General features: G+C 41.2%; 1 protein-coding gene and 1 non-coding gene across 2 annotated transcripts in view; one reads left to right on the top strand and one right to left on the bottom strand.

Annotated features, from left to right (window-relative positions):
• Nucleotides 1-7,346: 7,346 nt before the first annotated feature.
• TBC1D9 (TBC1 domain family member 9) overlaps nucleotides 7,347-16,113 on the top strand; it is a 115,015-nt gene continuing 106,248 nt past the window's right edge. The window contains exon 1 of the mRNA XM_025921459.2: nucleotides 7,347-8,463. Within this exon, the coding sequence (XP_025777244.1) occupies nucleotides 8,334-8,463 (130 nt within the window). The 5' untranslated portion in view covers nucleotides 7,347-8,333. The remainder of the gene's footprint in view (nucleotides 8,464-16,113) is intronic.
• Nucleotides 8,868-8,938, bottom strand: LOC147581742 (small nucleolar RNA SNORD36). Its single transcript, XR_015250678.1, has one exon. It is a non-coding gene; the product is annotated as a small nucleolar RNA SNORD36 (small nucleolar RNA).

Genomic DNA, 16,113 nt, shown 5'->3' on the forward strand with positions numbered 1-16,113 from the left:
TTTTCTTTTTTTTTTTATTTTTTATTTTATTTATTTATTTTTTTTTTTAATTTTTTTTTCAACGTTTATTTATTTTTGGGACAGAGAGAGACAGAGCATGAACGGGGGAGGGGCAGAGAGAGAGGGAGACACAGAATCGGAAACAGGCTCCAGGCTCTGAGCCATCAGCCCAGAGCCCGACGCGGGGCTCGAACTCAACGGACCGCGAGATCGTGACCTGGCTGAAGTCGGACGTTTAACCGACTGCGCCACCCAGGCGCCCCCAATTCTGTGATTTTCTATTGGCACATCTGAGATAGATTTTCTCATTTCTTTCAAAAGGTTTCTTAATTGAGACTTCATGTTAAAATCCAAGGGTCACAGTTTGTAGGGAAGGTTGCATTCAAAAGGTACATATTTTAGTATTTTAAATATGTGCCTCCCATTTCGGTATTCTTAGGTGAGTGAGGGCTGGTTCTGTATAAAGGAAGAAAGAAGAAATTAGGTTTTAAAAAGTTTCATTCAGGGACAGAATGTCTAAGCTTCCAATTTGATTGACTGAGTCATTCCCATTAAAAGCAAACTGTAATTTTCATTGGAATAGAAATCAGTGTGATTTAACACATCCCTTTTTATGGAAGATTGCATTTCACAGCCTATAAGAAGATCACAAGTGACAAAAAAAAAAAAAAAAAAAAAAAAAGCAAAATTCTCACCAGCACAATTTTATCATGAAAATGCCTATTTAGGTCTATATTTTATACAAGAAATCAAAGACGTCATTGAAGGGCAATACATTCTGTAAAAGAAACCTCAGTGATAAACGCCTGACGAGAGTATTAAGAGCCTTGGGGACAAATAAAGAGTGAGTTATTTTTTTGACTTTTCCCTAATTCTGATAAAGATAGCTCAACAGCCAGCTCTCGTGCTTATTTTTTAAGAATTAAGTGATCTGAATTATTTCTCCCTTGGTCCAGAGAATAAGTTTGCTTTCCCAGTTAATGTTTTATACCTACAGTTTTTCAAAGATTTGCAGTGTTCAGATTATTTTCTGTTTTATAATCTGTGGTCTGAAGCTCTGAGAGGCTGAAAATTAAGAGGTAAAGGGTTTAAATATAGTTGATAATTTGGGAGTTTGAGTGATACGTTATTGTTTGGTGTTAGTAATGATGCCTAGATATCCCTCTTTCTTTTAAATCATTTAGTCAAATATATGAAAATGATTTAAAGATTTGAGATTCAAGATAGAATATAGTATTTCTCTTGTAAGAATGCTGTCAGTATAATAAAAAGACTGTTCTCTTATTTGAAAAGGAAACTGCAGGGGTGCCTGGGTGGCTTAGTCAGTTAAGTGTCCAACTTCAGCTCAGGTCATGATCTCACAGTTCATGAGTTCAAGTCCCATGTCAGGCTCTGTGCTGACAGCTGAGGGCCTGGAGCCTGCTTTGGATTCTGTGTCTTCCTCTCTCTCTGCCCCTCCTGAGCTCACGCTCTGTCTCTCTGTCTCAAAAATAAATAAACATTAAAAAGGAAAAGAAAAGTGCATTTTTTCCTTGAATTTTTGAATTAGAGAATCTGTGTAAAATTGACCATCTTTTTTTTTCCATAACATTCATGTGTGTGAATCAAAGTATTTTATTTCAAAAAGATCATTAAAAATATTAGTTCTTATCCTCAGAGGAAAATAGTTGTATTCCTCTACTTAAAAAAAGAAAAGCCATGGGGTGCCTGGGTGGCTCAGTCGGTTGAGTGTCCAACTTCGGCTCAGGTCATGATCTCAGGGTTTGTGGGTTTGAGCCCCATGTCAGGCTGTGGGCTGTCAGCTCAGAGCCTGGAGCCTGCTTCGGATTCTGTGACTCCCTCTCTCCCTCTGCCCCTCCCCCACTCATGCTCTGTCTCTCTCTGCCTCTCAAAAATAAAGAAACATAATCAACAAATTTTTTTAAAAGAAAAGCTTACTTATTAGGTTTATAGGCACATGTGTAATTCAGAAGAAACACTATTATTGCCGATATCAATGTTCCAATCTGCTTTTTACTTATATTCACGTGTTTGATACTAATATTTGTGTTGATTTAAAAAATCCTATTGATGGTGGGGTTTTTTTGCGTGTTTTTAACAAGCAAAAAAATGGACAAATTAGTCATTGTCAAAAGACCAGCGTTACTGTGGGGAAAAAACCATCATCCTTAAAAGGAAAGAGGAGGCTATTTCACAATCTTCAGAACACACAGCTATATACCAGATTAAAGAGTGTTTGCCTTTTTGATATGGCTGCTTGGCTTACACAAAACAGGGGAGATGTCAGACATTTCCCAGCTAATGAAGTAATCGAAGGCCAAGTAATGTGTCAATGCTCAGTGACTGATTTTACAATAAAAATGAACCTACAGTGAGACTTTGTGAAGTATCAGTTGCATAAGATATGCCCACATACATAGCTGCCATGTCTTGGTAATCTCACCAAATGACAGCCAGTCATAGGCTGGGCAGCAACCTAGTCCTTGGATAAAGAGATAAGGTGAGCCAATCCATTTCCCTCTCATGAATTAGAGTTCTGAAATACCTAAAGATTTTAGTTAATGGTGGGAGCTATGGCTTGAAAGCAATGACAAAAGATGGAACCAGAGAAACTTTCATGAGCCACATACATGCTTAAGTTATAAGAAACAGAAACCATGGGTGAGGAGAGGACACTGGTCAGTGAAAAGAATATACTAAAATAAATGTGTAAAGAAAAGCAGAGATTCAGAGACAGATAGAAGGCGAGTGGTCGAGCAAGCAAGAGAGGGGTTGGTCCCAGAGCTTCTCGAAGGTTTCTTGTACTAGTTTAGTCTATGTGAACCCTTGCAATAACATCTTCCTTCCTTCCTTCCTTCCTTCCTTCCTTCCTTCCTTCCTTCCTTCCTTCCTTCCTTCCCTCCCTCCTTCCCTCCCTCCTTCCCTCTTCCTTCCTTCCTTCCTTCCTTCCTTCCTTCCTTCCTTCCTTCCTTCCTTCCTTCTTTCCCTCCTTCCCTCCTTCCCTCCCTCCCTCCTTCCCTCTTCCTTCCTTCCTTCTTTCCTTCCTTCCTCTCTCCCCCCCTTCTTTTCTCTGGTAAATTAAATTATCAAAAGGGTCAGACCACTAGTAGGCTTTAGAAGAAAACAAAACAAAACAAAGTATGTTACATTCATGCAATATAACATTACAAACAAGAGGATATAGTCTTTAGAAAACAAATTGTCTGTAGCAGGTTACCTAGTGGAACTCTGTTGTCCAGGCTTGCCCACAGCCCTCTCACCTTATTTTGGTAATAGATCTTTGATTTTCCTTTGGGGACTATCCCACACCCACTGACCTGTCACCTCTGCCACCACCTGTCCAGGATGGGCATGAGACTCAGTTCTAGCCAATCAGTGGATCCTGATACTCAGACCACAGTCATAGATAGATAATAGCCATGACAGCATTATATAATTTTGAATCACTTTAATTCTAAAGAAAAATGTGACAAATAATGTGTGGAGAAAGAAGGAAAAGGTGCAGTTAAGATTTGGGGGCGTATATAATAGCAAAAAATAGAGACCTAAATAAAAGACCAACTTCCAAACTCTGCTATTAATTACCTAAGTGACCTGAGTCAAGCCCTTCCCTTCTCTGAGCTTCAGTTTCCTTGTTCATGGTATGAGGAGTTCAACGCAACTGTAATCAGGGTCTCTTTTCCTTCCTAAATCTCTAAGCCTTTCTTAAATTTAGAAATTCAGCAGTCAAGTCCGCACCTCCACTTTGGGCATTTTCAGAAGTGCAGGTGCTATGCCTTGGTTTATGACAATGATCTTTTCACAGTCTTGGCCCTCAGGGAACTTGCAATGGATGATTTTGAAGTAGGCCAAAAATCTCCCTTCCCTTCCCTGCGGTCTAAGCTTTTGACCTTATCATTCCCAACCATTAAAACTTGTCCTCTTTAATGACAGTTAATCAGGAAACGAATCTCTGTGACACCTTGCTTCATTTTTTTCTCCCCTGGAGACTTCCTGTCTTCTTCCCTTTCTTCATTCCAGGAACACTGATACATTTGACAGAGGTCATCGGGCCACATGGAAAGAAATGATGTTTTATTCATAATTGATTTACAGAGCATTTCAGAATTCAAAAGGTGGGCCGATCCACTAAATGGAGGCAGGGTAGTTCTATTACAGATTCGAGGTATTTTGAAGGATCTTTCTCCTCAATGTGCAGCATATATAAGGATGGTCTTGGCTATGTTCAGCCACTTAAAGTTGAAAGAACCCAACTGTGGCTTCTGTATCATCAATTAGCTCTATTACTTGCAGACTAGACATCCAGGTGACTGGTTGATCTAGTTTTTCCAGCTGGATTAGCAGCTCAGATCCAGTGTGAAGGTCTCTTCAGATATCAAAGCTACTGTAAAGTCTTGGATCTTTGAAGCAATGATTACCCTTCTTTAACCCAACCAGTAACCCTTCTTTCTACCTCCCTGGACACTAGAAATTCCAAATACCCTACTGCAGATCCTGCCCTTCCAGGTTGGATAAGGAAAGTACGGGCACTTAAAAAATGGTTCCTGTTAACATGTTACTTTTAGCTAGGAGACTAGGGGAGTAGTTGGCACTTTCTTACTCCCCTGGGTGAATTCTCTCTGCAGAAACTGAACCAAATTTATTACTGACTTGCTCACTCTTGGGGCTGCTAGAATTGGGAGGTGAGAGGGTGTGGGCAGAAATACAGTGCCCAAGACTCTACAGTATTTCCAAGGGTGGTGCAAATCCCTAGAAGGCAAAATGAAGCATTTATTTGGAGGGGCGAGGACGGGGGGAAAATACACCACTGTGAAGATGAAAAGCAGAAAATGTGGAAACAGTGTAGGAATGAGGGGGTAAGAAGTTCCAAAGACAAATTTACTACCCTCACAATTTTGTTTCAATCAGATCTACCCACTAAGCAGTAAACTCATTGATTGCTCCAAGGGGTGGGGGGCATAGAACCTTATCTGGGTTGACTTTTCCAAGTGGGGAAGGGGAGAGTGGGAGATCTAAGTGAGACACAAAGACTGTGGTACCATTTACCCCTACCTTACCTAGGCATCTGTTGAATGCTTTTCTTCCTTAAGTGGTTTGAGACAATCCTTGGACTTAAAACCAATGAGAATGAATTGAATGTTAAAAATACCCACTTCACTGAGGAAGTGATTGGATTAATTAGATTCTCTTTGTGTTATTTTTAGTTCTGGTATATTTGATTGTCTTTTTTTTTTTTTTTTTAAACAAAGCTACACTTTAGCAAGTGAGCAGTTGGCAGTATGAGATGAGTGAACTGCCATAAACTCTTTGTAGCTTCCCTGATTCTTTGCAATGCCTGCTACTACAGGTTATCACAATTCATTATAATAATAGAAACCCTGATTTCCTGGAAAGAATGTGCTCTCTTTTTTTTTTCAATTTTTTAAGTGTTTATTTATATTTGAGAGAGAGAGAGAGAGAGAATGAGTGAGGGAGGAGCAGAGAAAGATGGAAACAGAATCTGAAGCAGGCTCCAGGCTCGGAGCTGTCAGCACAGAGCCCGATGTAGGTAGGGCTCAAACTCATGAGCCATGAGATCATGACCTGAGTCGAAGTCGGATGCTTAATGGACTGAGCCACCCAGGTGCCCCAAGAATGTGCTCTAACTCTTACAAGAAACTAGAAAATAGTTAAGGACTTAAATTTTTTTCTCCTTTTGGTGTCGAATCTTGCTCTCAAAACAAGTTTTTGTAAATTTGTTTTGGTTTTTATTGTTAATTTTACATTTAATCTTCATGAAGGCAAGGATTTTTTATATGGTTTGTTCACTTCTTATCCCCAGGGCCTACAGTATAGTAGGCATTCAATAACTACATGTTGAATGAATGAGTGAGTGAATGAACCCATGAATCATAAGTAAATAGCACTTTGGTACCTATCAATACAGAATGCTAAGCTAGGGTTAGGGTTAGGGTAGAGCTATCAAGTCACAACTTTGAGCAGTATGATGATGACATTCTAAAAGACAATATGAAGGCACTTAGACTTTTAAAAAATGCGAATTAGGGGCGCCTAGGTGGCGCAGTCGGTTGAGCGTCCGACTTCAGCCAGGTCACATCACGATGATCTTGCGGTCCGTGAGTTCGAGCCCCGCGTCAGGCTCTGGGCTTATGGCTCAGAGCCTGGAGCCTGTTTCCGATTCTGTGTCTCCCTCTCTCTCTGCCCCTCCCCCGTTCATGCTCTGTCTCTCTCTGTCCCAAAAATAAATAAACGTTGAAAAAAAAAATTTAAAAAAAATGCTAATTACACAAAATGAAGGAATTTTTATGGAAGCACTTCAAAACATTAGAAGTTATATAAATATATTATTAGTTAAACTTTTGCATATGTATGATTTGCAATCTTAATGTTTATTGTGTTTGACTTGCAATTGATTCTACTAGTAAAGGCGCTGTGCTACGGCCAAAGATGCCAAGTGAGATTTTCGAGTCTCTGTTAAATATGTGAAGTTTCCACAAATACCTAGAGATCTGGTATGTTTCCTGAAGAGGCAGAAGATCAGGCGATGTGATAAGGTAAAGAGACACTTCCATTCCATCAGAGTTCACTGGGGAGGAAACCAACAGCACAGAGGCAGCCTGTGTTAAAATGGCTGGGATACATTCACTTTGCCATTTGAAGGAATTCAGCAGTACAGACGACAGCTACATAAGCAAAAAAGCTCAAGTCCACACAAGAAAGTCTTATCTGAATGCTTTGCTCACTTGGAAAAGAATAAGTCTAGGACTGTCCAACTTCCACAACAAAGCAGAGCTTTGGTAAATTCCCATCATCTAGGAAGTAGAGCCTCTTTTTGCTAAACTAGCTATCTGCAGATCTCCTAGGTGTAAAAAAGAGTGAAAAAAGGTCACCAGATATATAGGTAGATGGGCTGTGATCACAGGTCTTGAAGTATTGGGGGAATGCAAAAACCATCTAGCGATAAAGCCTGTCTTTGTTGGGGGTGCGGGGGGCGTCTGGGTGGCTCAGTCGGTTAAGCTGGTCTTTGTTGTGTCTCTGAATTCAATGATTAAAAAAAATTTATTTTTATTCCATCTATTAAATGTGAATATATCCGTGAATTCTGGCATTCCTGGTCCTCGGAGCTCCAAATGCCTGAAATAGGAACGGCTGTAGTGTGAATTAGTTGGCCTAAGCTCTTGGGCTGCTTCCAACTTCGCTACTGCTCATGCCCCACAGGTCAAGGAAAGAAGTGATGTAATGCACTTAGCTGGGCCACTTTAATTACAATGCAATGGGGAGGGGGAGGGGTTACAGGCGGTGACAAGTTTAGCGCATGACTTGCCCTGGGATGCAGGAAACAAAAACACGGACAACCATTGGCTGCGTCCACTTCCGACCCGGTATCTAGCTCCAAGTCTGGAACCTTGAAACACTTATTTCCTGGGAAGAGGGGTGGCGCTAGCCCACAGAGCGTCAACCATAAACATACAGCGCGCGCACACACACACACACACACACACACACACACACACACACACACGGAGGCTGGCAGCGTCCTCCCCGCTGAGATGGGCGTGGGGCCGAGCGCTTGGCCCACGGTCCCCAGAAGGTTCCCCCAAAGCCCGCCACAGCAGCCGGGCTCAGCGCTCGGAGCCCGCGGAGGACCCGCGTCCGCGGAAACTGGTGTCACTCGGGCCCGCTCTAAGTGAGCCGCGCTGGCGTCATTCATTCGCAGTGTCCGGAGCGTCCTTCCAGCTGCAAGTGGGGCTTCGCCGCAGGTGCGAGTGGCCCCGACGCGGAGCGTTACCGCGCGGTGACCTCGAGGGCGCGGAGCGGCTAGAGACTGAGGAGATCTGGAGCTCGGCTAGGTGCTGCTGTAGCAGCCGCGCCCCAGCCCAGCTCGGCGCTCGCCGCGGGGCCGTGTCGGCTGCAGGCTCCCGCAGCCCTGCTCGCCGCCGCCGATCCGGATCCCGGGACTGAGCGCCACCACTTCCTCCTCCTTCCGCTCCTCTTCCTCCTCCTCCTCCCGCTCCTCGCGCCGCCGTGGGCCGGATCCGGGCTGCGGGGCGGCGGGCCTGGGCGTCTGCGGCCGCGGGCTCGCGGGGGGCGGCGCCGCCGCGGGGAGGATGCTGCTCGCCGCACCCGCGTCCTCGCCGTCCTCCCCGGCCGCCCGCGGGGGCTTTGTTGTGGCCCGGCCTCCGCGGACCGCCGCCTGGTGAAGTCGCTCTTCGCCGCCGCACCTAGCGGGCGGGAGGGCGCGCGTGTGCCCGGGAGTGCGCGCCTCTGCGTGCCGGTGTGTGCAGGACCTGACCCGCGGGCCCATTGTGCGTCCGCCCGCGGCGCCCGGGAACATGTGGGTGAACCCCGAAGAGGTGCTGCTGGCCAACGCGCTGTGGATTACGGAGAGGGCCAACCCCTACTTCATCCTGCAGCGGAGGAAGGGGCACGCGGGCGATGGAGGCGGCGGCGGCGGACTAGCGGGTAAGGACCGGCGGCCAGTCCCTGCGGGAGGGGCCGGGAGCGCTGCGGCGCCGCCCGAGGCCCTAGGCTGCGGGCGCCCGGGACGCCGCCCGGTCCCCCGGGGCCGGGCGACCCGTCCCACTTTGGTGAGCGGAAGACCTCAGGAGTCCTGATTTTTCAGTCTGTGAAAGAGATGATTCTTCTCTGACCCTGTCAGGCTATGGGGCCCTTCGAGTACCGGGTGCCCCCTAGGTGGGTGATGTTGATGAGATTGGAGGTGGGGGAGGGTGGGGGGAGCAGCCCTTATGAATTAAATGCAGCACTTCTTCCTACCTCCCCACCCTCCTTAAAAATTATCGTTTTATATATGGGCAAGAGAGGCAAAAGATGGTTCATTTTGACTTCATTCTCTTTACTGATCATGGCAGGATCAGGTATAAAATGCTCTTTTGTTTTCAGGGAAGCAATCAGTAAGAGACTGGTGTGGTCATTTCCTAGATTAGTTATGACTGAAGAGAATGAATAAGGAAAAAGGATATTGTTGTTGTTGTTGCACCTAATAAGACCTAAGAAAGCAAGTTACCTGATTGTGAAACGAATTAGCGCTGTAACTGCATTTTAACTAGTTTAACTCACTTACCCGAACCCCCTCACAAGGTGTTATTAATGCCTTATCATTTCGGGACTATAAAATCAGACCAATATCCCAAGTAGTGCCCTATTAGAAAGGTCTTCGTTATTAACTCACAAGTTTGCTTGCTGGGAGGTGACCAATAATCTTGAACTCATACCATACTGGAGAAATTGGACCTTCCCCTCCCCATGGTGATTAGAACGAAGAGAACTGGGATACTTTTTACAGTGAAGAAGTTAGTTGGAGAAATAAAAGGGAGAGGTTTAACCAGGAAAGAGATTGCAGAAAAGAGATGAACCTTGACCTCTTCAGAATCCAAAATCTATCACCCTCTGGGAGTTTGCATGCTAGCTAAATTGTGGCTTTCAAAATGCCGTGCTATGAACTAAAAATTCTCGATGTGGTACGTATTTAGTTGAGATTGTAGTTTACAGGCTGGTTTTCTCAAGATTAAAATTCAAGTGGCACATTTTATGGCATATATTGGTTTGAAGGATCTTGCTAGTATAGGGTATGGCCTATGGCTAACCTGATTTTTCTATACATTTTCTGCCATGAAAGAGAAGGCAATATGCAGAGCTCCAGACCCTGTTCTGGAAATTCTGATTAGTGGCCTAGAATCAGAATTTTCCAGTTCATTTTGTAGAAGTTGTCTAACTATATACGCTAATATGTAGCTTGCGTATCTAAAACTGGGATCAGCTCAGATTGTCCTTTTTTAAACCTAAAACAACAATATAAAGTAGATCGTTTATTATATTAACAAAGAACATTTCCTACCTGAGGCTAACTGTCCTACGCCGTGTAACTACTATGTAGTATTTATTTTCTAGAGTCATTTGCAATAGATTATGAAAGATTCGGAGACGCAGAACCTTCTTTTCCTAGTTAATATTTTTATTATGTTCCTACTGACTCTTAGAGCTGTAAGTAACCATAGCCCGCTTGGAATCTCATTATTGATAACTCACTTCAGAAAGAAAGTTACATCTTTTTAATTGGAAAATTGTCATTATTGCACTTACTGCAAGAATAATTGAGATTATCATCATGGGTAAAAATATTACTGCCAACTAAGGCTCTTTTCAACTAACATAGGAAAAATGTCTGCTCTGATAGATTGGTGCCACATTAAAGGTAGCAGGGACATTTTAGAAATCCTTGTACTATGTATAGTATATTTGGATCCTAATGTGAGTTCCTTCATGCATTCATTAACGTACTAAATCATTTAACAAATATTTATTGGTAGTGCCTGAAGTGCCAGTGTCAAGAAGCTCACAGCCTTGTGGAGTAGACAAGTGTTTATAAAATAATCATAATTCATATAAAATTGCCAATCCACAGGGTCCCAGCAGAAAACAGAATCAAACCTAGTTCAGATGAAGAGTTTCTTGAAAAGACAACTTAGAAAGGTGGGGGCAGGGTTACCAGAACCAGTGAAAGACACAGTGGTGGGGGGGTGTTACCATCCTAGGCGGCAGGAATGAGGTTCCTGGAAGCCTTATGAGCTGGAGCCAGGCAGGAGGAGCTTTGGGCCTCTGGAGACGCAGCCTCCCCAGAAACACAGAGCACAGCAAAAAGGAAGTGGAAAGGACATGCCTGATTTCTCTCCTCTTACCCTGCCAGCTCCTGCCATTGCCTTTCATCAGTAGAACCCAAGAGAAGCCAGGTGGATAGGATGTCCTGGTGATCTAGTCCCAAGGGATCAGCCTCCCAGGGATGGATCTGGGAGGTGGGGGCAGACTGAGAATGACCAGTACTAACATCGAAAGGAGAGGAGCATGATGTTGGTCACTCCACTCAGAAAAAGAGGATGCAAATGGGAGCAAGGCAAGTTTCCCTGAAGAAGTGACACTTGAGCTGAGAACTGAAGAAAGAAAAAAATTAGCCTGTGAGGAGGGAGGGAAGACCAAGTGTTGGACATCAATTATCGGAAATTTTCTGGAGGATCTCAGGACCATTATATAGTGTGCATTATCTGGGCCAGTGCACCATTGTCCAGTCCTTAAATGGATGATGGTCATAGGATGATGAGGGGGAAACTTGCTCAGTAGGAGATGGCCAGGAGTGCTCAGTGGTCCACAGTCCTTGGTAAGATAGTAGTGCAAAAGCTATAAAAAATAATGGGTCATAGTGAAGACACTTGCTTTTTTTTTTTTTTTAAGTTTACTTATTTATTTTGAGAGAGAGAGGGAGAGAGAACCAGTGGGGGAGGGGCAGAGAGCGGGAAAGAAGAATCCCAAGCAGGCTCCATGCTGTCAGCTGCTGGGCTTGATCTCATGACGGTGAGATCATGACCTGAGCTGAAATCAAGAGTCAGACACTTAACTGAGTCATCCAGCGCTCTGCTTTTTTTTTTTTTAATTAAGCTATTTTCTTCCCAATTCCAGGCAATATACACAGGTTCTCAGGCAAAGAAGTTTTTTTTTTTTTTTAATTTTTTTTTAACGTTTATTTATTTTTGAGACAGGGAGAGACAGCATGAATGGGGGAGGGTCAGAGAGAGAGGGAGACACAGAATCTGAAACAGATTCTGTCAGCACAGAGCCTGATGCGGGGCTCGAACTCCTGGACCGCGAGATCATGACCTGAGCCGAAGTTGGATGCTTAACCAACTGAGCCACCCAGGCGCCCGCAAAGAAGTTTTTTTTATTGTAGATGCATTCAGTGTATTTATTTAACCTCCTCTGAGATTTCATACGTATACAGAAAAGTACACAAAATAAAAGATGCGGAGTGCAATGATTTATCACAAAGTGACACCTTGCAACTAATACCAGGATAATAAATAGAACATTGAGCCAGAAGCTCCTCCTTGTAACCCTCTCCCATTCACTACTCACCCTCTCCTAAAGAGAAAAAAAACAAAAAACAAAAACCCACTATACTTGTGTTTTGTGGTAAACACTTTAGTGCTTTTCTTTAGAGTTTTTTGTTTTTTGTTTTTTTGGGTAAAGAACATATCTCTTTAAACACATATTTTGGTTTTGCCTGTTTTTTTGAGCAAGGGATGAATATAATCAGAGTGTGTATTCATGTGTCTGGATTCTTTGTTCAGCATTGTGTTTGTGATATTTACAAATGTTGTTGCTTGTGGCTGTAGTGTTATCTTTCTGTGCTATACAGAAAACTATTATATGAGTATACCGCAATCATTTGTTCATATTTATCCACTGTGTTGTTGGTGGACCTTGGAATGATCTGTTTTGGGGCATTGAAGGTAAGGTAGCTCTGATCTTTCCTGTGGGTGTTTCTGATGCCTGTGGGCATACATTTCTCTTTGGTCTGCCCACAGGAGAGTAATTGCTAACTTATAGGTTATGTGTATCTTTAACTTTAGCGGATAATACCAAACTGTTTTCCAAAGTAGTTGTACCAATATACTCCCACCAGCAGCATATGGGAATTTCCCTGGCTCCGTATCCTTGCCAACATTGTGAGTCTTTGTAATTTTACCTTTCTGGTGGTTTTGTAGTGATACCACTTACTTTTTCGTGACTAATGAGGTTGAGCACCTTTTTGCATTAATTGGCCATTTGAAATAGTCTGTGACATGCCTGTTCAAGTCTTTTGCCCAATTTTCAATTGGATTGTTTGTCTTTTTCCTACTGATTGTAGGTATTTTTAAAAAATATATTCTGAAGATGAGTTCATAGTTGGTTATCCATGTGGCAGAATCTTCATTTGTTGCTTGCCTGCTTACTCTCTTAAGGATGATTAAAGGTTCTTAATTTTAATATCCAAATTCTTTATAGGTTCCATTTCCTTTATGGTTAGTGTTTTATTATGTCTTGTTCAATAAGTCTTTTTCCAGATTGAGGTTATAAATGTATTATCTTCTAGAAACTTTTCAGTTTTAACTCTTACACTTATTTATTTTTGAGAAAGACATTTATTTATTTTTGAGAGAGACCTGCGCGTGTGTGCACGTGCGCGCATGAGTGGGGGGAGAGCCAGAGAGAGAGGACACAGAATCTGAAGCAGGCTCCAGGCTCTGAGCTGTCAGTTGTCAGCACAGAGCTGGTCTTAGGGCTCTAACTTGTGAACCATGAGGTCATGACTTGAGCCAAAGTTGGGCGCTTAACCGAGTGAGTCACCCAGGTGCCCCTAACCCCTACATTTATATTTACGATTCACTGGGAATTAATTTTTGCATATTGTGTGAGATAGTGGTCAAGGTTTATTTTTTTTAAATGTGTATGGACATCCAGTTGCCCCAGCATGATTTATTGGTAAGTCTATTCTGTTTCCACTGCTCTGTAAAGCGACATTGGTCATGACTCAATGCTCACACATGTGACAATTGATTTGCTTGGGCACTCTAGTCTATTCTTTTTGTCTACTAGAATATTCTTGCACCAGTACCACACTTTAGTTTTATAATAAGAGTTCATATTCATTTGATCAAGTACTCTTATCTTGTTCCTTTTATTTTTTAAGAGTTTCTTGACTATCTTTGTCTTTTGCATTTACACAACATCTTAGAATCAACTTATTAAAGTTCCACCAAAACAAAACAACAACAGCAACAAAGATTTAAACTGTTGGGATTTCAATTGCAGTTGCATTGTGTCTATCAATAAATTTGGGCAAAATTAATATCTTTATAATATCAAGTCTTCTGGTCCATGAACATGGTATGTTCTTCTATTTATTTAGGTCCTTTAAAATTTCTCTTAATGATGTTTCATAGTTTTCTGTGTAGAGGGATTACACATACTTTATTAGATTTATTAGTAGATATTTCATATTTTTTCACCTATTGTATATTGTATCTTTTTAAAATTTCATTTTCAAGGGAGCCTGGGTGACTCAGTCAGTTAAGTGTCCAACTTTGGCTCAGGTCAGGATCTCATGGTTTGTGAGCTCCAGCCCTGCGTCAGGCTCTGTGCTGACCACTTACTTGGAGCCTGGAGTCTGCTTAGAATTCTGTGCCTCCCTCTGTCTCTGCCCATCCCCCACTTGTGCTCTGTCTCTCTCTGTCTCTCTCTGTCTCTCTCAAAAATAAATAATAAACATTAAAAACAAATTTTAAATTTCATTTTCTAATTCTTTTTTGTTGACCTCTAGAAATATAGTTGTTGTGGTTTTATGTTGACCTTGTATCCAGAACTTAGCTAACTTATGAAATGAATTATAGTAATGTATCTATAGATTCTTTTGCATTTTCCACATACACAGTCATATCCTCTAAGAATATTGACAGTTTTATTTTTTTCTAATTTTTATGCTTTTACAATTTTTTTCTAAGCCTTTTTTGTACAGGCAAATTATATAGTGTTGAATAATGTGTTGATTGTACATGTCCCCTTCTTTTTCCAGGTCTCAAAAGAAAGACTCAACATATGGTGGTTTTGTAGATAATTTTTTTTCACTTTAAGGGAGTTCTTATTTCTCTTTTGCCAAAAATTTTTAACTAAATATGGATGATGAATTTTTTCAAATGCTTTCCTACATCTGTTGAGGCAACCATATGATTTTTCTCTTTTATTCTGTTAGTGTAGTGACTTACATTAATTGACTTCCAAGTGCTTAACCAAATTTGCATATATAAAAATAATCCAGCTTGGCTGTGATATATTATCTTTTTTATGTGTTTATTAGTGTCACTTGCTCACCTTTTATTTAGGAATTTTGTATCCTTATGAATTGGTAGTATTGGCCTGTAATTTTTCTTTTTCATAACATTCTTGTCAAATTTGGTATCACCATTATACTACTTTAAAAAAATAAGTTGGAGAGAGCTCACTTTGTTCAATTTTCTACAGATGTTTGTGTGATAGCAGTATTATTTCATCTTGACATGTTTGGCAACATTCTCTGGTGAGGCAATCCAGCCTTGAACTTTTATTCATGGGTTTGTTGAATGGTATGACAACTATTCAAATAATTTAAAATTTTCTTTTATTGTCAGTTTTATAATCTATTTCTAGGACTTATCTTTTTCATCAGGATTTTCAAATATGTTGGCATAAATTTGTGAATAATATTCCCATAATTTTAGTGTCTGTAGGATATACAGTGGTATATATTTTAGATGTGCATTTTATAAATAACAGAGTTGATTTTTTTTCCCTAATCCTGCTTGAAAATTTTTGCCTCCTAATTGGATTATTTAGTCAATGTACATGTGACTTGGGTTTAACTCTACTATCTTATTAAGTGCTTTCTTTTTTTTTTTTTTTTTTTTTTCTCTACTCTATTTTTTCTTCCTTGCCTTTGGGTAGGATATGGGATTTTTTTTTTTTTTTAATGATTACATTTTTAAGCCTCTATTAGCTAGAAGAAGCTTTATATTCATTTCACTATTCTTATAGTGGTTACTCTGGAGATTTTAATGCATTCTTGATTTATCAAAGTATATTGTTCATTGGTACTTTCATTTTATTTTATTTTTTTAAATTGGTACTTTTAATCTTTTCCCAGATAACACAGTAACAAAAGGGTACTTTAACTCCATTTATCCCCTGACCCCCAACTTATATGCTATTGTTTTAATATATTTTAATTCCTTATATATTTTAACACTAGAACATATAATTACTACTATTTTTATTACTACTACTACTATTTTTATTATTATTTTTTAATGTTTATTTACTTTTGAGGGAGAGAGAAAGAGCATGAGCATGGGATGGGCAGAGAGTGAGGGAGCCAGAGAACTGCAAGCAAGCTGTCAGTGCAGAGCCCTATGTGGGGCTCGAACTCATGAACCTGAGGTCATGAACTGAGCGGCAATCAAGAGTCTGATGCTTAACCCACTGAGCCACCCAGGTGCCCCAATTACTACTATTTTTAAAAGTCTGTATTCAGTTACATTTCCACATACGTTTACAGTTGTTTTGTACTTTCTTCTTCCATTTTTGTGTTTGTTTCTGGAATCATTTTTCTACTGTCTGAAAAAAGTCCTTTTCTGTTTCTCTTAGTGAGACCCTGCTCCTGAGAAATTTTCTGTTTTTTATGTCTGAAAATGTCTTCATCCTACTTTCATTCCTGAAGGATGTTTGTGTTTTGAATGGTTGGCAGTAATATTT

This window comes from Puma concolor, chromosome B1 (assembly GCF_028749965.1).
Source record: "Puma concolor isolate L17-30 chromosome B1, mPumCon1.1.hap2, whole genome shotgun sequence".
Taxonomy (NCBI): Eukaryota; Metazoa; Chordata; class Mammalia; order Carnivora; family Felidae; genus Puma; species Puma concolor.